The following is a 21,789-nucleotide window of genomic DNA, read 5'->3' as shown; positions in this document are numbered from 1 at the left end:
CACATGTATCATATTTAAATGTCACACATTGTACAAATATTTATGTGTATAAAATATATAATATATATACACATAATTGTAAGGCAACATAAGATACGTGTAAAAATGATAAACAATTCGTCGTTTTGTTTCTTAACAAATAACATGACAAAAAAAAGTCTAACAAGTAAAAAATAAATAATAGTATATCATTTTACAATTTTTTTTTCTAATTAGCCTGCATTTACAATTTCATTTGTATTTCTTTTCTATATTTTTCGATTTTAAATTGTATAATATTAAAATGACAGATGAGATCAACGCGAGAACAATATCTTGTCACAGCATTTTATAATTAGAAATATTTGGGTAAATAATAATAATAATAATAATAATAATAGTAGTAATAATAATAATAAAATAAATAATATAATAAATAATAATACAAATTATTTTTTTATAATATAATAAACTATTACTATCTGTCAGTTTAAATTGTATTCTACATAACGCATGAAAGTGTATGTTTTAGAGAACAAGCTATTATGAGCATACATATAAAATCATTAAAACTTAGCTCTAAATTCATAATTGACGTAAAACAATGATTAGAAAAATAACTCACTAGTTCATTTGTATGCAAAAAGAGTTCATGTACTTGAACAAGGAAATATCCAAAATGATAATAAATAATAATCTTGTTTGGTATTGAATGAAACCGTTTAAGCTTTTCCTGATTGAGTTAAAAGAAAATAAATGTAGATCTCGCATATAAGACGTAGAGTTAAAAGTATATTGAAATATCATTGACAGTTTAACAAAAAATATTGCTTGCAATAAATGACCCAAAAGTTCTTAAAGGGGAACTAACAGAATACCATAAATACTAAAAAATAATAAATGTATAAACCTATATAATAATAAAACCAATTGTTAACAATTATGACAATGGGTGTTTGAACATGTCTCAATGTTCAAAATTAAACTACAAATGTAACAAAGAAAAAATAATAATAAATTATTATTTTACAATTGCACTTGGGTTTATTGGGAAAAGATTAATTGCTTTCATAATTAATAGTTGGCGTCATTTTTACTTTTAATATATAATACAAATTGTTAAGGAAATTAAAACAATATTTTTGCTAAGAAGTATGAATTATTTTTGTTTTTAAGGTTGTAGACTACAGAGATGTAAAATTATTATTAGTAAATAAAAACTCATTTTGAAAAAAAAACAAGTAGAAAAAAGAAAACATTTTATATTAATGTTGTAAACTTGTTTGAAAAATGTCTGAATAATTTATTGGCTGACTAACATAGTAAAGAAAGGGAGAATTAATTTTAAGAAATTAAAAAATTGTTTAATCAATAAATAAAAGCTCCCTTTCCCATCTTTCTATGATAATAAGATAAATTAAACTGATTAAAAAAAATAAATAGAAGTTATGAACCAAATACACTAGTTTGATACTGATCGATCACATCTAAGTAGCATTAATAACTTATTTGATTACATCCAAGGAGGATGCCTATTCATAGGATCGTGCACATTTAAATACCCTGGTGGTGGAAAGCCTGATAGTCCTTGGTGCAACATCATCGGATGCCTCTGTAAGAACTGTGAATAAATATCTGAAGGGTTGGGGGGGTTGTATGCTTCTAATGGTGGAGGAGCATAGCCTGATGGAGGCCTTGCAAATGCAAATGCAGGATTTCTTTCTTCTGATTGTGCTGCTGCTGCTGCTGCAGCTTGATCTGCAAAATAGCCAGTTGACCGTATTTCATTTAGATAATCCTGGTAGCCATCCTTGATGGCTGGATTGAAGTTGAATGGTCCACTTGACATAGGTGGTTTTACAAGGGGTGGATAATGATGTGGGTAGGGGGGGTCAGCACGTGGTGGTTCCACACTACGAGGGGGTTCCACTACTGTTTGCGCTGTTGTTGACGCCATTGTAGAATGTGGTGGAGGCAGTTGTTGTTGAGCAGCAGCAGCAGCTTTCTTCTTTTTACTTGTTTTCTTGGCTGGCTTGGGAGGCAACTGTTCCATCATTAAAGATCGGTTTATATCCAATTTTGATTTTGTCATTTCAGCCACAGATGAATTTGGAGGATAAGCTGGTTGATTAGCTTTCACCATGTCCGCCATAGCTGTATTTACGTATGTCGGTTGATTTGCTTTAATCATCTCAGCCATACTTGGACTCGAATAAGTAGGTTGACTTATTTCCATTTTATTTTTCATAATTTCTGCTACAGACGGTCCAGGATATGTTGATTGATTGTAACGATAACCCATGTTTTCAGGTATAATATTTGGTAATGGTCGACCAGTTGTAAAATCAATATTTTGTGACTTGCCTGGTATCATATCTTGTATTGGGTGTGGATATGACTTGCTAGGAAGCACAGGATAATTGTAGGGCCGTAAATTGATTTGATCTGGGTATTGTTCATAAGGATTGTTATAATTAAGTCTTGGTTGAGAAGTAGGTTGCTTAAAATTAGGAGGTATAAATTGTCCAGACGTCGTTCGACTTGCATAATTTAATGGAGCTGTAGTATAACCTACAGCATCTTTAGGAGGATTTGAATAGTTCAAAGGAGTTGAAGTGTAATGTGGTGTTGGTGCTGATACAAAAGTCTGACTAGGAGCTGTGTAATTGAACAATGAATTTGGAACAGTTTTCTGTTCACTTTCACAACGGTCACGAGCCATTTGTAAATAGTTATATTTACTATTTTGATAGGTTACCGGTACTGGTGGGTGTTGGTGTTCCATATTTTGCTGGTAAGATGTTTGATCGCTACGTGGATAGCCCATCTGATAATTTAGTTCAGAACTGAAATTAGAATTAGGCATCTGACCTGGAGTAGGTACAAATACTCTTTCTTGTTCCTTGCTAGCATCAGTTGGAGTGAACGCCATCTCTTGAGATCTCTCACACTCGTTGTACACACGTTTCTTTACTGGGAATATATTTTGAGTTTTAGAAGGCACTGTAGCTGCTGCTGATTGTTGTTGTTGAGGATATAATTCAGTGTACGTATTTTGAGGTGAACTTTGTTGAGAGCCAATGTACTGGGAGTAAACATTTTGATTTTGTTGATAGTCATCTGCTAAACTGGCAACATGCTCCTTTGGACTATTGACTACATTATGAGGACTATAATAAGGACTATTACTTGAATCTTGTGGACTCAATATTAAATGATGTGGACTCTCTTTAGGGCTATTGACAACATTGTTGTGTGGACTACAACTAGCATTGTGAGGGCTTCCAACAAAATTACCAGGACTGTCACTAGGCAAGTCACAAGGACTAGTAAAAGTCTGATGTGGACTTTGTCCATGTGGACTTGCTGTCAATACACTAGAAGGATTTCTTGGACTACAGCTACTGCTCTTATCCGAATTTGGTCTAGCAAAAGCGTCTTGATAGAAACCAACTTTAATGGGAGCATGAGGAATGTTTAAAACATTTTGATAGGGTTTTAATTGTTGGGGAGAATTTCCAGACTGTGGTGATAAGTAAGGTTCATCTAAACTAGGCCGAGGAGAATTCCAAGAGTCATTTTGGGAAGACTGCTCAGAAACACTACTGCCAGTACTTATTTTTCTTTGTCGTTTAGGAGCTAGCTTGTCTGGTGAAACTAACGGCACAGGTGTGTTTGTCTTCTTAGTATCCATGGTAGTAAAATTTTCTTTCTTATCTGCGTCTTTTAAAGTATAATCTTAAGGCACCATATCATTCATAGCATATGCAGTGTACATTGGAGATGTTTCTACAGCTTCTTGCTTGCGCTTTGGGGTTGGTTGTGTCTTAGGTGCTCCAAATGCTTTGAACCATGCACTGAGGTTTGGTGTTGCCTTTTCAGGCTTTTCTTCTGGTAATTCTGTTTTAACTTCTTCTTTTTTTATGAGATTCAAATTATCAACAGGACTTTTTTCAGGTTCTACCTCAGTCTTTTCTAGATCCTTGTCTTCACTTGGTCTCTTTGAAGAAAATCCCATGAGGTCAGTGTTCAATACTGTGCCTAAACTAAGAGTCGGTGCTGTTTCTAAATCAGCTTTAATTAATTTTTGTTTGGCGGTAGTTTGATTATCATCTGATTTGTTTGATATTAGGTTGCCTTTACTTTTACCTGGTTGTAGACGATCAATTGTTCTTTGTACCTCACGCTTTCGTTTCAAAGGCAATACAATAGATTCTTTTGTTGGTCGCTTCTTTTCCTAAAGTAAAAGCCCATTAATTCACAATTATTTTTGACAATAATATAGTTTATAAATATAAAAACATACTTTGAAAGGCAAACGTGGTTTATCAAGCTTATGAGCTTGACGGTACTCAGCATCCAAACGAGATGTGACTTCAGCATCATCTAACACTGAACCAGCTAAAGTAGCCATTGGTGAATTACTTGCTGATGAAAAGCTTGGGGTATCATCTAACCATTTATTTATATCCTACAAACATATGTAATCAATTAAAATAATGATGAAGGCATTTGTCAACAAAATATTTTAACTTACCCTCAATGTCTGCTCAGTAACTTCTTCGAGTGCTTGTACTTCTATTGCACTAGTATTTTTTATAATCACACTTTTCTTTATCTTAGGTAATTCTTTTGGTGCCTTCTTTTTTGATTCTAATTTCGAATCTAAACTGCAAGAATCATCATCAGTTTGATTGATCCCAATTTCAAATTTACTATGGCATAAACAACAAAATATAAGTTTAAATTATGAGTTATTTCAAGATTTTTTGTATGTATTTACCTTGAGTCTAAACACTCTCGTAACTTTTCTTCATTTTCTTTATCAGTATTATTACAAGATTCTTTACTACTAGTACTTCTCTGTCGGTTTCTGCCCTTTCTGGACCTCATGGTTCCATTTTCATACCTCTTAAGATATGCCATTTCATCATCAGATCCTTCAGACATCTCCCAATCTAAATATTTGTGAACCCCCATGTTGAAAACTCTTTGTAAGTTTCCACACATAACTGTATATTCTAAAATGTAAACACCAACATAAAATCTAAAAATAATTGGATAGTTGTATTAATATTTTACCATTTGTAGATCCATTGTACTGTTTACAATTTGCAATGATTAGTTGGAAATCATGTTTGAACTGACTCAATGTTTCGTACAACCCATCATTAAGTTTGTCCTCCATTTGTTGAAGATCCATTGGAGTTTTCACTACCCTGTAGTAACTTGGAGCTATTTCTTCATCAACTGGTTCAAGAAATGGCCAGGCATCTTCGTGGTCTTTTAATTTGTTCAATATTTTGTACATACCTATTTGCAAATCTTCAGTAGTGGATTTAAACCTAAGAAGACATCTTAAATAATAAGAAAAAAAAATAACTTTACATTTGAATAGTAATTTAAGCGAACTCACCCAGCTTTAGGTGTAGCTTTAGACACGGGTTTTTCTTGCAAACCTTCAATAACAATTTGTCCAGTAGCAGAAGCTAATGAATTATTTGTTTGCCGTCCCGCCACCTTGGAACTACTCGAAGAATACCCATGACTTTCAGCTTCACTGTCTGATAGACCTTCTTCTTTCCCTTTAGGTCTTTTTTCTTGATGTTTTTTTACTTTTTCCTTTTTTTTTACTTTTTCTTCATGCTCACGACATAAATCTTCATACTTTTTTCTTTCTTCTTTTTGCTGTTTAAGTTTTTCCAGTCTAGTAGATTGTCTGCGTGGCTGCATTTCTAACATACGTTTCCTTTGCAGTCTTTCTTTTTCTTCAAATAAACGAGGAATTTCGGGTAAAAAGTCTTCGGTGATTACTTGGTGAAGAGCTTGAACATCTCTATTTTCTGAATCTTCTGTTTTTAAAGCCAATCTTTCCCAGTCGCTTTCTGTAAAGCAAACCACCTGCCATTTTCCAGAACCCAAATCTAATTCATCCTCTGTATCCGAGCAGACAGGAGGTTCACATTTCTTTTTTCGCCCTCGTTTTTTCTTTTTCTACACAAAATATTTATCGTATTAAGTTTTAAAATAATTAATAACAGCAATTAAAATAATAACTTCTTACTTTTTTGGGAACTACTTTTTCATAATCTTCCCTGTATAAACGGGTACCGTAAAAGTACCAATAAGCTGATTTATTCTCGTCATACCCTAGAGGATGCACTCTTAAACTATCCGAGTCAAGGTTCTTAAGTGATTCCATGACATCATCAGCATCCAATCTAAAATCGCACAATGCGTGGAGTATTTCAACTTTTGTTCGAAGTGGCAAAAACTGGAAGTCAATATCTGAATTGAATGGGTTCTGGAAGTTGTACTCCTAAATAAATATAAATAATGTTAATTACAATATTTTTTTATTTTTTATTTTTACATTAATACACAAACCTTGCATTTTTCCCTGAACAGTCTGCGTAAAAACATTTGATAGTTGAAAGTAGATATACTATTGTTGCCGAAGCAGCCAGATAACAATCTAGCAATGAGCTCCTGTAGCAGAGAGTTGCCATTGTCCTCAGTGCCATCTGTCAATAAAGCTGCTTCTAAATCCTGTAAAATTATTTGTTAATTAAAATGTTCAACTAAAAACAAAGTTAATTTTACTTACTTCAATGTCGAAGTCAAGAAGATCAAAGGACACACGAAACAAAGAACAGAAGTGAGCAATACTCGGAACTTCCCACCATGAATGAATATCTAAAATAAAATAAAATGTTTATAATATTGATGAAAGTTGAATTTTTCGCGACATTTTATGTATTTAAAACGGCCTACGGTAGGAAAAAGATATTACAATTATTATATTGGTTATTCTGTTACAAGTTACAAATTGTTACAGTTTAAATAATAAAAATGAATAAAAAAGGAGATATTAGCAATTCAAAACATAGGAACTGTATATGAACTACCTAATAAGTATCTATCATATTTTGGATTAACTAGGCTATTTTAATACTAGTCATAGAAAAAAGAAATTCAATTAACGAGGTCATGAATTACAAATATTTTGTCATTTGGAATTTCCACAAATACCGTGCCTATATAATAAGGTCATTAACAAAATAGTAGATAAATAATTTACCAAGTAAACGGCGATGTATGAACTTAATCGGTAATAAACATAAACTTTAACTTTATAAATTAACAATATTTCTTTTATATAAATTAGAATATTCTTATTTCTTGTAGAACATTAATAAATTTAAAACTTTAATTATATTACGATTGAATTTAAATAAGTAGTAAAATACGTTCATGGGAGCCGTTCATAATCTATAACTAATATCAAAATGTCACTCAAATATTTTATTTTAAATAGTACATAATAATAATAAAGTGTTTCCTAAACTAATTTAATCCAAGGTTGAAGCTAACTATTTGAACGCCGGACTTGCTAGACCAATGAACGTAGTAATTGAAAAAAGTATGGATTTTTGATGTAGGTACCTATTAAATTAAATTTAATAAAGTTAAAATAATATTACGAGTTACACAGTTATTGGCAAGCAGTACAAAAGCAATTCAACTAATAACGAAAATATTGTTTTTATAAAATATATTGATTTACAATGAACTGGGTACATAATAATGAGTACTAAAAATTTATAAAAAAATGTGTAACGAGAAGTGTTGCGTTATGCATGTGTATGTTGTATAAAGGTGATAGTATGAAAGAATTTAAAAAGTAAGTTAATTTTATAGGAGACACACTCTGTATAGTATTATAGTACTATATTATTATAGTGAATACATAATAAAGAGAAACTATTATTATAAAATATAATTGCCAGCTGCTCGTAACATTGGTTGCCGAAAAGTGGCATATAATAAGTACCTAGATAATAAGTTCTAATAACCAATGTTAAACATCATAAACGTGACATGTAACAATAATACCTACAGACACATATTTTAAACATATTATTTTGAACTTCATAAATAATAGCGAATAAAATAAATCATTAGGTTATGGTAAAATTATCAATATTTTGAAAATATTAAAAACATTGAACGTTTTTTTAACATAGCACATAGGGTTAGACGTTAAATTAAATAAACTGAGAGATTAAAATAGGCACTTATATTTACCCTAGATGTAAATTTATGTCACAATTTGTATTACCTAAATGTCCTAAATATATCACTAGAAATAAAATAAATGTTATGTTCAATTAAATATACAATACCTACCTACTAGATATATTTTATGAGGTAATAATAAGTAAGTTATAGATAAGCTATAGATACTATATTATTGTTTTTATTTGTCGTTATTTATTATTAAAATGAAATTTCATGTTAAATAATACTATAATTAAGTAGTTATCTGCATTAAAACACAACAGGCTCTAAATAAATAATAAATATTTATCAATTATGAATTAAAATAATAAATTCAATTCAATTATTTAAATAATAATAAGGGTAACTAGTTATAACAAACAAATCATAAACTATTAAGTATGTATTATATATAGCTTTATCAAAGCTTTGGGAGTACAAAAAGTCACAGAATATATTTTTTAATGAAAATGAATGATAAAATTAACTGAGTACCTACTTTAATTTTATCATTAGAAAATAATACTACAAATTTAATCATTAATCAACAATCCGAAGCTAAATATTCAAAACTTCGGTGAAGAATTAATAAGAATTAAAAATTACTAATGGCATGCAGATAATCTTCTATAGTAAAATCACAGAATAATTAGTAGTTAGTCTTTGGTAAAATTGACAAACATTAACATAGATATGTAAATACAATATATTTTTAAAATGGTACAATTATATCATTAACAATAACATAATAAAATTTAATATTTAAATTGGAAAAAACGAAATTCAAAAAAGATACGGGATAAAATTACTGAGGTACATAATATAATATATAAAAACACAGACGAGCCTTGAATACAAGAATACAAGAGAAGGGATATCAATACAATTATATTTTATACTGTTAGTACGATGAAGGTCTTATAATCATCAAAACCTAATTATTCAGATGTATTATAGATCGATATAGATTACAGAAGTTAATTTGACAATTAGGAATCTATTATTAAAAAGCAAATGTTATATTGTTCAAACTGTGAGCGTTAATAATGATAACCTTTATCAGTATTTCGGACAACTGCGTAAAATACTATTCAATTGTAATAGATTAGAAAATGTTTATGAGAAAAGTGTAATCCAACTTTGCTGTACAGTAGGGAGCATAGTGTATCTCGCCATCCAGTAAGTCACTGTAATATATGTGTTAAATTTGAATTTAGTGATAAATAATTGCATACGAAAAACGATTCTGAGTGAAGACGATCTGACAACCTATCACTACTAAGTATATTTTATGATATATTGCTACTTATTATGAAAGTAATTTATTTTACTATTAGTTACACAAAAGTAGGTTGAAATAATATTTTCTGAAATTTGAAAATGTCATTTTGTGTAGTTATAAAAATATAATAATACACATTAAGAGTTTCAATAATATTTTGAATTACAACAAAATGACTAAAATCGTTGCTCTTCGTTTAAAATGTTTAAATATCTAATTTTGATCGCATTGTAACTTCAATGATTATAAACAAAATGTTTTATACATATAAATTTTTATGATTTCAGTATGAACTACTTATGAAGAAACCTGTGTTAAATTTGCAAGCTTTAACAAATTTTGTCAAAAGTTGAATTTCAAATGCTTATAAAAAATCTTGCTTAAAATATTTCAAAAAATATATCACGTATAGAAAATGATATAAATATTTGGTGAAAATGTCACGTACCTATACTATATTTTAAATTATACTAAAAAAACAAAATCATAGAACTTCCAGTTTTTCTTTAATTTTAATTTTGTTACCGATTGTTTACCGATTAATTTGTAAAATACTGGATATTGTATGTAGATATGTATTTTAATAAATTACAAGCTATATTCTATAAAATAGTAATAGAAAAAAGTTAAGTGTTTACGTCATATTTAAATATTACGTATATCATCAAATCTAAAAAAATAAATTAACGATTTGTGATTAATTTTTTTTTAATTGACTTTAAACGCTGTATAGAAATTTAATTTATGACATAATACAATAAATTAAAGATATATATGCAAACAATATAATAGTATTAAGCATTAATCGGTAAAGTAATTAATCAGAAAACAATAAATCAAATTATTATCATTAAAAGTTTTTATAACTTCTATAATAGTTGAATGATTAAACTATTATAGAAATTATAAAAACTATATATTACATTTTAATACATAATTTTAATAGTGAAAAATACAGTCAATATGAAACATGAAGATATAATATAACTTAATATATATTAATATATTATTATTATTATTATTATTATTAGGTATAATATAATTTAGAAAAACAGCTTTACTACATTCTATTTTGTCTATTTCGTTTTTAATGGCATTTGTACTTTTTTATGATTTCCGGAGCTTTTGATACAAAATTTAAAAAAAAAATCTGGTATTAAGGTTAATCGTTAATAGTTTATTATATATATTATATATATTTCATTACCTACCTATCAACGCAAATAATTAAAAATTGTAATATTCATCTTAACCGAATTATCTGTTTAAAATTCCTTAAAACTAAAAAATAACCAATACGGTCAGCAGGCATACCCAATACATTTATGATCACTTAACACAAATTTACTAAATTCAGCAACATAACATCAACCAGCCTATATAATATGCATAATATAATATTACAAAACTATATTATAATTATAAATAACTAAAATTATATTATATTTCTATGAACTTAGCATGTGTTACATTTCAATAATTTTGTACTATTTTATATTGAAATTTATTTTAAGTAAATGTTACAAAATTCTCATTATTTAACATTTTTAGAGCATGAATAAAATTTATATAAAGCATATTCTCAACGATATGTATGCAATATAGTATAAACTATACAAAAGTCAAAAAAAACTAAAATAGGTATATAATATATAATCAAATAAAACATAATACCTACATCAAGTAAATCATCAATTTAAAACGGCGAGAGATAAATCCATTTCCTATTCATATATCACAATAACTAATAAGGCTTTTTCTTTTTTACATGAAAGGCATTCTACCTATAATACAGCCCTTAAAATATCTTCAAATAATATGCATAAAACAAATCTTCTATACAAAAATATTAATCCTATTTATTTATGTGGGTACTTATGAAAATGAACCAACATTGCGATGGAAATGTGTAACAATACAAACAATATTTAATTATAAATATTTTATGGTTAGACAATTTGCAAAACTTAAATTACGAAAACTCGCAGAAATCACGCTGCTATATACTATATGTGTTAACTACTCTACAATCGAGTATACCTCTTCATCAGGTATAAAGGATGAGTTGAATTTAAATTCAATGATAAACCATTGAATATGAAAAACGATTCTGCAGAATGGATATCGAGGTCTGTCAGCCTATGCTTATAAAGACATTTTATAAATCTACGAGTCTAAATCTGCTAGCCTAAACCAATTTTATTTTTATAATTTTATTTCCATTTAGAAAATAATATTATAAATAATTGGAGTTTTCTCTGAAAATGAGAGTCTCTTATGTTATTCATATTTGAATTACAAACACGTACTGGGAGTAATGGAAATTTTCTACTTTTGACTAACTCGAAATGGTGGTTATAGATCCAAAAAATAAACTACATAACCGCTCTGCTGTACAGTAGGGGACGAATGTAAGTACTTTGTTATTGAGTAGGTCATCACTGTAATAGATGTGTTGTATTTGAATTCAATGATAAATCATTGCAAAAGAAAATGATATGAGAGGAGACAGCATAATATCATTAGAATATATTGCTATTAATTACTGAAGTATTTTTTTTAAATATTAGTAAGATGGAATAAACTATAAATAGGCAATAGCATTGAAATAATCTAAATGTTTTTAAAATGTCATTCGGTACCTATACATAGGTAAAATATAAAAATATACCTATGTACGTTAAAAATGTAATCATTATTCTTTGTTTAAATATTGAATTTTAGGTATCCAAATTGTATATTCAAATGACTGCAAAAAATTCATTTTACATATTTTTTTAGAAATTCTGTTATAAACTAACTATGGGGGATTCTGTATTGAAATTTCAACCCCTACCTATAAAATGTAACCACTTTACATATACATTTTTTTAAATTTAACTACAAGATAATTTACAAATGTTCATGATTTGACACAGTTGAACTTCAAATGCTTATAAAAAAAATCATGACAATGTCCCATGATTATTTTTAGATAGCTATAATAAAAATTTATAACAAACCTTGTATTAAATTTTCAAACTTTTTGACAGCGAATAATATTTTTAGACATTTATAAAAAAATAAACTAAAAAAAGTCAAAATGTCTATAAATAGCTAAAATAAGAGACAACATATTTTTTAAATCATAGTACCTATGTGTACATTTATTATGATAATATATAAACATTCGGTAAAAATATCAACTGTCAAGTATTAACGATTATTTGTTTTTATAAGAAAATTGTTATTTTATGCGTGAATATCCTAATTCATTAGAATTTTAACTTCAGACGCTCATAAAAAATATTTTTGGAATAGCAGTCAATTTTTTTTTTTAAACCTCATAGATATGAATATTAAAGATTTTAGGAATTTATTTAACTATATTGTATAAATATAATATAATTTTTACTTTTTCGTGATAATGACGGATTTTGTAAAAATTCCAACTTTAAACACTAATAAAAATATATTGTATATATTTTTTAATTTGTATATGAACAACTTTTGATGAACCTTGTACTAAATTGTCAAGGTTTTTTACCGAGCGAAACACATTTTAATGACGCATATATTGAAAAAAATGTCAAATATATATTATATATGTGTAGATCAAAAATAGTCTAAATATTTTGAAAATGTCGTCATATTATATAAGAATTTCCCAGGAAATCACTAATATAAAACTCGACTATCTAAGGTTTTATTCACTTTTATCTTTTAAGTAACATTAAAAAAAAACCATTTTATCAAAAATTCGTTTCCTGTTTTTCCTAATTTTTTAAAAAAATTTTCTATTATTTTGAAGAATTTTCCATTTATGCCTATCAAATGTACAATTTTCTATCATTAAACATATCAAAGTTTAAGATTGAAGAAAGTTTTCAACTATATATCATGAATACAGACATTTACAAAAAACACACATCATTGTGAAATCAATATAAACATTGCTGAATCGCTCCATTCAGAAACTAAAAATAATACGTACTTACTTTGGGAATTTTGGAGTATTATATCGTTTAAAAAACTTTACATTTAAACAAAAAAGTACCAACCTTTAATGAAATTACTAAATTCTATATTACGTCGTACATAAATAAACTACTTAGTTTATAAATAAATAACTTTTTCAGTTACATTCAAGGCTACATTAATGTAAAAAAGCTCCAAAAGTTTCAAGCAGACAATTTCTAGACAAAAACAATTTTGTAAATGAGCAATCACAATAAACGCAGTTTTAAATTAAGTCGGCTCAGAATCGTTTTTCAAATCAAATGATTTATAAAAAATACATGCAGGTATAATAAATAATAATACACCACTATAGTAAGCGAGGCAATAATAATTCCTATGTTATGACTATTTTTCAAATTTTTACACACCAACATTATAATATGTACCCTACTCAAAAAAATATAACTCCGACAATTCAGCTGCAAGTATTGGATAACGAGTTCTCTATGTTGAGGTATGTTAGTTACTACTTATTAGCTATTACCGAGGTTATTATGTATTATTCTAATTTATGTTAGGTTACCAGTTACCTACTGGCTGTTATATTATATTATTAGGTATCATATCAATAATTTGTGCAAACTATTCATCACGATAACGTCTACCAATCAATTTTTAGATTTTTGATAACAATTATGAAGTCAAACTTTGTATGTACCTATGCACGTGACGACTGAAGAAAAAACTCAAGAACTTCAATGATTCTAATTAAAGCAATACTTTTCTCTAAGTTTATTGTTCAATATAATTAACTAACAACGCACAATAGTATCTTCGGCAGAAACAATAATACAAATTTAACATAGAACAGTAAAGCCAGAATATTAACTTCAGGGTAAGAATTATAATCTTTTATCGGATCGTTGAGTATACCGGATACTGGTACGTAAGCCTGACCACTGAACTTTTTAAATGGACAAATACGTGCGCTTGTTCGGATGCCTGTACGATCACTGAAGTCTGCCGTCAGGAGCAGCTGTGTCGAGCAACGAGGGCCGCCGACTACTGAGCAAGCAAAATGTGCGTGTGCGAGCAACCACCTCCCTCTTTTTTATTCATTTTTTACTTCACCAAACAGCTACCGATTGCTTTATGCTTATTAAGTTATAACTAACTCTACTGTTCAATATGATGAAAAGTGAACAAATATTAATATTAATAATATTATTATTTTCGTAATTATATTTATTGGGAATAAATGATCGATTATTGGAAATTGATATAAACTACATATTATTATCTATAATGAAATCGTTGTGTTATAAATGCACAGAACTATTATTTTACTTAGATGGTGGATATATTTATTTTTTTTAACCCTTACATTCATAGATTAATAATTTAAATTTAATGATACTAGTACAAAAGTGTATAAAATATTAACTCTAAAATCCTATTTAGGGCACCGTCCATTGGTATAACTAGGATCTGCAGATCCCGAGTCACAGGTCCCACGGAAATGTTGGGGCAATTACCTATAGCAGAGTTGAAAAGAACACAGAGAAAAAAAATTGAAATATTAACTATAACTATTAGGTATTATACATTTTATTGTATTTTATACATAGTAAGCCTATCTATACTCCGATTATGATAAGTAAATAAATAGTAGTAATAAATACTAATAATATCATGCTCTTGGATTCCAATAAAAATAAAAGTATAAACGCGACTTCACGTAATTCTATGTTGTGCTTCCATGTGCGTGTGGTAATGGCCACGATAACAAAAAAGCATTTTCTACAGTACTGCGCAGCTATGGCGATAAATATTGTTTTTATTCTGTGTCTTTACTTCAGAAATACATTTGTACCTACGAGTATTTCCAAACTTACCAAAAAACTATTTTAAGAGCCTCTTTAATACTTCTCGATTTTGTATCGAGATTCACCTTTGCGTCATTGCAGACATTAAGTATAATTTAAAACCCGGGAAACAACCGTAGATGTGAGTTAAAAATGTACCTATATAAAAGGACTAATATTTACTTTCATAAATTTTTTATGACGAGTACCTACTAGGTGTCTATTAGCCGTAAAGGCTATATTATTAAATAGCCATATAGTCATCTAGATAAGGTAAAGCATTAGATTTTAAATAATGTTTAATACTGCATAAAAATATTTTTTTTAAACGCAAACATTTTTTGGTTTGACATTACGACTTGTGTGTGTATTTGACAAAACCTTGTCCAGTTCCAAGCATACATGTTAAGGTTACTAATTTATATTGCAAAAATTACTAAATAATTTAATTTATCAATTTTATACTTTTCCGGCTCATTTTTATCATTTTATAGAACGCCCGATTCAACACTTGACCGGTAACATATACAACCGATTGTAATAAATATTGGAATTTGAAATATACGTGTATCAATTATAATTTTAATTTTAAAAACTAATAATTATTCTAAGAAATATTTAAATTTATCTATACATTACATAATGAAAATTTACATCAATTTTTTTTTATCACTTGCGTTTTGTGAATTTTTTCAATTCATTTAAAAAACAAAAAGATTTAATTATTGTAAAATATTTTATTATAAGTTTGAACTATATTATATGGTTTATTTAATGATTTAGCTTCTACAAGGTTTCTAACACGGTAATTATAGTTTTTTGTAAAATATATATTGGTTATTATAGCTACAGTCACAAAACCTAAACTCTATTCATTTCTAGGAACCTCGGCGGCCGACTTGTACGCAGGAGCGTGGCTTGACTACACAGCAGACGTGCATAATATGGTTGACTCGGTGGGTTGACAAACGGGTGTTGCTGACCACCGTCGGCGAAAACTGGTCGCCGCCGAGGTTCTCTTACGTCCAGAATAGGGTAACATTGGTCATAACCCATAAACCACAAAAAAAATATTCCTATTTTCAAAAAATTAGTATTGTGTATTATTATTTTTTTTATTTGAATAGGATACCCTCGGGAATCAGGGATAACTAAATAAATAGAAGATGTAATCGACGGTACAATATACTTGAAATGTTTCAGACTTTTGTATCAATTATTTTTTTACAATTCTCTCAAATTCTGTTCAAAATTCACAAACTTTTTAAATTTAAGTTAACTTAATTGTTAGGTAAGTAAATTATTTTTTAAGAATTTTGTATTCATATTCGACATTTGAACGATAGTTTCTGAGCATCAACATTATGTACTAAGAAATAAGAATAATATTCTTTAATAAAGATCTAACATAAAATAAAAATTATAATAAATTAAAATATTAACGACTATAATTTTCAAATCAAAATAGCTTCCATATCTCCTAAGCCAGTTATCATAGACTCCCTAGTATTTATAAATTATAAGTTATAAACTTATAACTCACAAACTCCATGACCCTATTTCAATTTACATACATCATTATTCTCAAAAAATTATCTCCAATATAATGTATAACCAAAAAGGGTAAAAAACTCATTTGAAAAAAGTATGCATCACCACCGGGCACCGGATTCTCCTTAAATTTCATAAAAACGTGCATATAATATATAAATAAAAAAAAGTAATAAATACCAAAATAACGTAGATAACCTATAAGATAGCAGATACTTTTTCAGAAATCGACCTTTAAACTTTGTTGAAAATATTAGAATAGGTACCCCACTAGCTGCCTACTAAAATGAAATATTGATTGGTTATCAGGTGATTATACTTGAAATATAAATGAACAGTGGACATAGATATTATAACTTATAAGTTATAACTATTGTTTTCACGAATAAATAAATGAATATATTAAAAAAATATATTTATGAAAATAAAATAATGTTCAAGCCATTTACTCACCCAAAAAGTAATAAAAAAAACAAACAAAATAGATATAGGTACAGTGGGTACATTAAAATTAATAAATTTAATTCACTAGAGAATTAATATATCTAGGTAATTTGCAAAAACAATTAGTATGTTCCGTACAAGATTTATTAAGTTTCTACAACAGGAATGAAATTTAATCGAAACTTGGGGAATTGATTTTAGAATATTTACATGGGTTACCTACTTGCTATTTATTAGTAATATAGTTTCGCACTATCACGCTGGAAGTATATAAAAAAATGCAATGCCGTCGCGTTCGACATTCATTGTACGACAAAGGTTTTAACCTTTATAATGATATGCAATAAAATAATTTACAATATTTCTTATAAAAATGTTTGATTTTGCTTGACTGGCCAGGGGCCCAGGTTAGTTTTAAACGCATGTATCATACATTAATTAACTATTAGAATTGCGACCATGCCTACAACAGAAGCGGATCTAGCACGCACGACGTTAAGTAGGCGTGGCTGTTATTTGTTGTATGGTAAATTTATAAAAAACTTAATACAATATTAGTTTGGATTACTGTTGTTAAAGTGAATGTGCCGAATTTTCGTCTCATTCAATAAAAAAATTAATAAATAAATAGTTTATACGCAATCAAGTGTCGTCTATAATGAATGTGACATTTAAAACTATTTAGTATAATCACGCCGAATTCCATAATTCGGTTGAACGTAAAGCGAAACACTACACCGCGAAAGTAATTTCACCGGATTAGTTTAAATAATTATTATTATACGAAAAAGATAATGACAAGATAATGCTGCAAGCGCAAGAACGGGAATTGTTACTAATATGTGTACTGAGTAAAAGTAGTAAAGTATTGTATTTTACGAACACATTGGAAGACGAAAATATACGTTTCACACATTTAACCTATAGGTACGTATTTAGAAAAAGGCCATCGAAACAGAATTAAAATGCGTAGGTACGCGTTTGCGGATGCACGTATATCCTATCGTGGACAGTCGTCCGGTTTTTCGGACGCGTATTGCCAGTTTTCTCGAAAACGTAAGACTACTATTATAGCATGTCGATGTCATGTTTCCAGTGTTTCCACAATATTACGATAGTATCGAAATAACGTAATGTCGTCGGATATCGTTTATACTTATCTCGTTTCATTATCCATTACACTCGGACTAACGCCGGGACGGCAGTTGTAGATGGAGAGGAGGGCGCCGATAATGGCATTAATTAATAAATACACGATTATCGTGAAAAATTTACAAAATGAGATGTTATAATATTTTACTTCTAATTTTTTTTAATGCACAACATGTAGGACGTTCGACACGAATCGTCATTAACCGCGGTTAGGTTGGGTCGAGGCAATAACAGTATAAAAACCCGTGTAAATTATCCCGTGCGGAATGATGGACACGAAGATGGACTACAACTCTCCTCCTACTTCCGCGTGGAAAAAAATATCGAGCAATTTCTATTTTCGAAACTGACCCCACGACACCGCGGACACACTTGAAACGGCATACGGTTGGCGGTCAAATAATCCGAACAAAGCAGAACGCTATATACCTATTACCTACCAAAGACTACCAATGGTTTCGAAACGAGATCGTCCGTTCGCGACGACAACTACACGTCATAACGCGCAGAGAAATTATACGGGGCGATCGTATTTTAAATACACCGTACGCGCAGTCATACACGCCGCCTACGATTACTAACAGAGATTATATTTTGGTGTCTAGAAAAAAAAAATAGAAAAAATTAACAATTTTCGAGGGACATTCGTTCGTAGTGTTCACTGTTCAGGGCTAAGTGTTAACAAATATCATAACTCATGCACGTGTTATTATGAATTATTGCCTCGATTTCGTGGTAAAGACAAAACGAAAATTTCAGTTTCATTCGAAAACGGAACAGGATATCACTACGAGGCGGCGAAAAGGAGACACGACACCGGCAAGATACCGAAAGAAGAAAAGTGATCGTAACGTTTCCCCCCGGAGAACACCGGGCGATGCGTCGTCTTATTTTTCGAAAATTTATAAATTGTATCCCACCCGGGTATATCCTGCTCCGGGGTATTAAAAAAAAAATTTTTAATTCCTTACACGTGAAATGGAACCGGCACGATACACCACATGAACAAGCGTCGTACTCGTACGCACTGCGCGCCGAACCGAAAGAGAGACCCGACGACGATTATGACGTTATCCGCCGTAGAGATCTCGACTTACTCAGCTGTGGGCCAGCGGCGGCGGCGGTAGCGGGGGATCGGCGGCGGCGGCGTTGTTGTTTGCAACGGGCGCGCGCTCAGTGGGCCCCAAACCAAGCGACGGCGCGCGCGGCGGCCAAGTGCGCCACACTACGTAGCTGCGGCGGCGGCAACACGCCAACCGACGGAGACCGCCGCCGACGTGCCCCAAAAAAACGTGTCTGCTACTGCCCGCTCAGCGGCGGGCAGCCCCATCCGGTTTCCTAAGGCGACACCGTGTAATTAACATTAAACGTTACTCGACGAAATAACCATAAGCGGATCATACACCACGTGAAAGAGACGGCCGCGGGCCGTAATCGGACGACGATCGTGTATTGGGAAAATAAAAATATAAAAATTTGGAAAATACGAAAAATAGCCAACAGACCGGACTCGACGGTTGGTTTGTCCCATTCGGGACGATCGCTGATGATGCTTACCATCCATTTAGACAGGCTGCTTTCAAATCGTTGGACTGTCCCCGATGGTCGACTGGTGTAATGTGCGCGGCGAAAATTCCATTTGCCACGAGAACGGACGACGTGAAGTAACTCACAACCAAACGCGATCACCGACGAATGCGGACTGGAGAGGGAGCGCCGAGCGGGACGACGGACGAGTGTGCGTCGGTGTGCGAGTGTATGTGTTCACCTCTCGGTCTTCCATTGATGGTGGGGACGATAGTAGCGACGACGACCGATCGCGGCCGAACGGTTCGTTGCCGCCACCACCGCCAACACCACGGCACGGCCGCCGGATACACGGTAAGTCGCGGGCTATCGATGTCGCTAAACTTAATGTTATCGATATAGTTGTATTTTTTTAAGTTACAATATGTCGCAAACATCGCCAAATTAATATATTAATTTCGTCGCCGCCACCTCCGCCGCTGCCAATCGAAAAATGTTGTGTGTGTGTGTGTGTGTTGGGGGGGGGGGTGTACGGTTATAGACCATATACTTGTACTGTTGTACGTCTTCCGTGCGACGTAGATCGCTGACGGCATCGAAAAATTTAAAAAACAAAATAAAATTGTTTCTAATCTTCCGATTGACGACAAGCGCCGTTTGCCGTTTGCGGGACCCGTCTGTGCAGTGTGCCTTCAGAACGCCATGTAATAAAACGTATCAATGTATTAGTATCATTAAATATAAATCGTTTACATTGTTTACAATAATTAATTACGTTGTGTTTTACTGGCCTCGTCGCACACCTCCCGGCTCCCTCCCTCAGTCACACTACCAGACGACTGACGAGCAACTCACATGCATTATAAACCTATCGATGTTTAATACAATCGAGACAGCCGGCGGCGAACCACAGACGGCCGCAGCGCGCGATCGGTCGGCCGACGGCAGTGCCACACCGCCGACGATTATGCTCGTTGGTCTGTTTCCGTCGTGGTCCGGTCCGGTGACACGAATCGACCGAAAGCGGATTGTCTGCCGCCTCGGCGCACCGTTACGGCGACGTATTTTGTCCGGCTACACTTGAAAACGTAATATATCACAACCTAAGATACATTTATAAAAAGTAATGTATTGTTTTTTTCGTATCAATAGTACGACGAAAAAACGTTAACATTTTTTAATACTTAATATATAATAATATGCGTCTGGTACTGTGGTCGCCGGTACATTATTATTTGTACGATATTAAGAAGAGTACCTACTTAATCGTAGTTACTCTACAACTCATCAATTCAAAATCAACAGAACGGTTTAAATAAGGTGGAGAAGGCTAGTTGGTTGATCAAACGTAACAATTGATTTATAATATAATATCATGATATTATCAATAATTCAATATTTGTTTGCGGTCGACAACGACCACCATTGTCATTATACCATCTCCATGATACCGTAATATTATGAATATTATTTTGACTTTAATACAAATAATACAATATCATAGGTAAACAATAGTATAACGTGTAGCATAATAAACTATGTACAATATAGTATATACCTATTATACCTACCATTTACCAATTACTAGGTATACGCAAATTTATTTTAATTTTTAAATAACATCCAGTTTAGTGGATAATAGATATAAACGAACTTACGATATCGGTTTTTTTATTTTGTACTCCGAAAGTACTTTCATAATATCGCGTATTGGTGCAGTAAGTTCATACTATATAGGTAGGTATGCGCGTCACCGCCACCGGCCGCGGCCGTTCGACTGCTGTTTTGAACGACATCCGTTCGTTCTTCCTCATAAACATATTGAACATAATATTATATGCTCGGTACTATTATATAACAATACATCCTTATCCTATACTATATTACATTTTATACCATGACATTACCTATATCATCGGTTTTGATTTGTGTATTATTATTTTTTTGTTGATTGAAAATTAATATGTTAGGTAGGTACATCGCTCCCAT

General features: G+C 31.0%; 1 protein-coding gene across 1 annotated transcript; it reads right to left on the bottom strand.

Annotated features, from left to right (window-relative positions):
• Positions 1–1,407: 1,407 nt before the first annotated feature.
• LOC111030454 (bromodomain-containing protein 4-like) lies at positions 1,408–19,997 on the bottom strand. The gene is given in 10 exon segments (XM_022309948.1): positions 1,408–4,216; positions 4,286–4,450; positions 4,517–4,694; positions 4,763–5,000; positions 5,062–5,336; positions 5,396–5,973; positions 6,044–6,298; positions 6,367–6,528; positions 6,587–6,675; positions 19,831–19,997. Coding segments are annotated over 10 exon segments (4,671 nt in total). The 5' UTR covers positions 19,838–19,997; the 3' UTR covers positions 1,408–1,492.
• Between the last annotated feature and the right edge of the window lie 1,792 nt (positions 19,998–21,789).

The sequence above is a fragment of the Myzus persicae genome, unplaced genomic scaffold (genome assembly GCF_001856785.1).
Source record: "Myzus persicae strain clone G006 unplaced genomic scaffold, MPER_G0061.0, whole genome shotgun sequence".
NCBI lineage: Eukaryota > Metazoa > Arthropoda > Insecta > Hemiptera > Aphididae > Myzus > Myzus persicae.
Note: the sequence above shows the minus strand (reverse complement) of the source record. Positions and strands in the feature narration are given on the sequence as shown.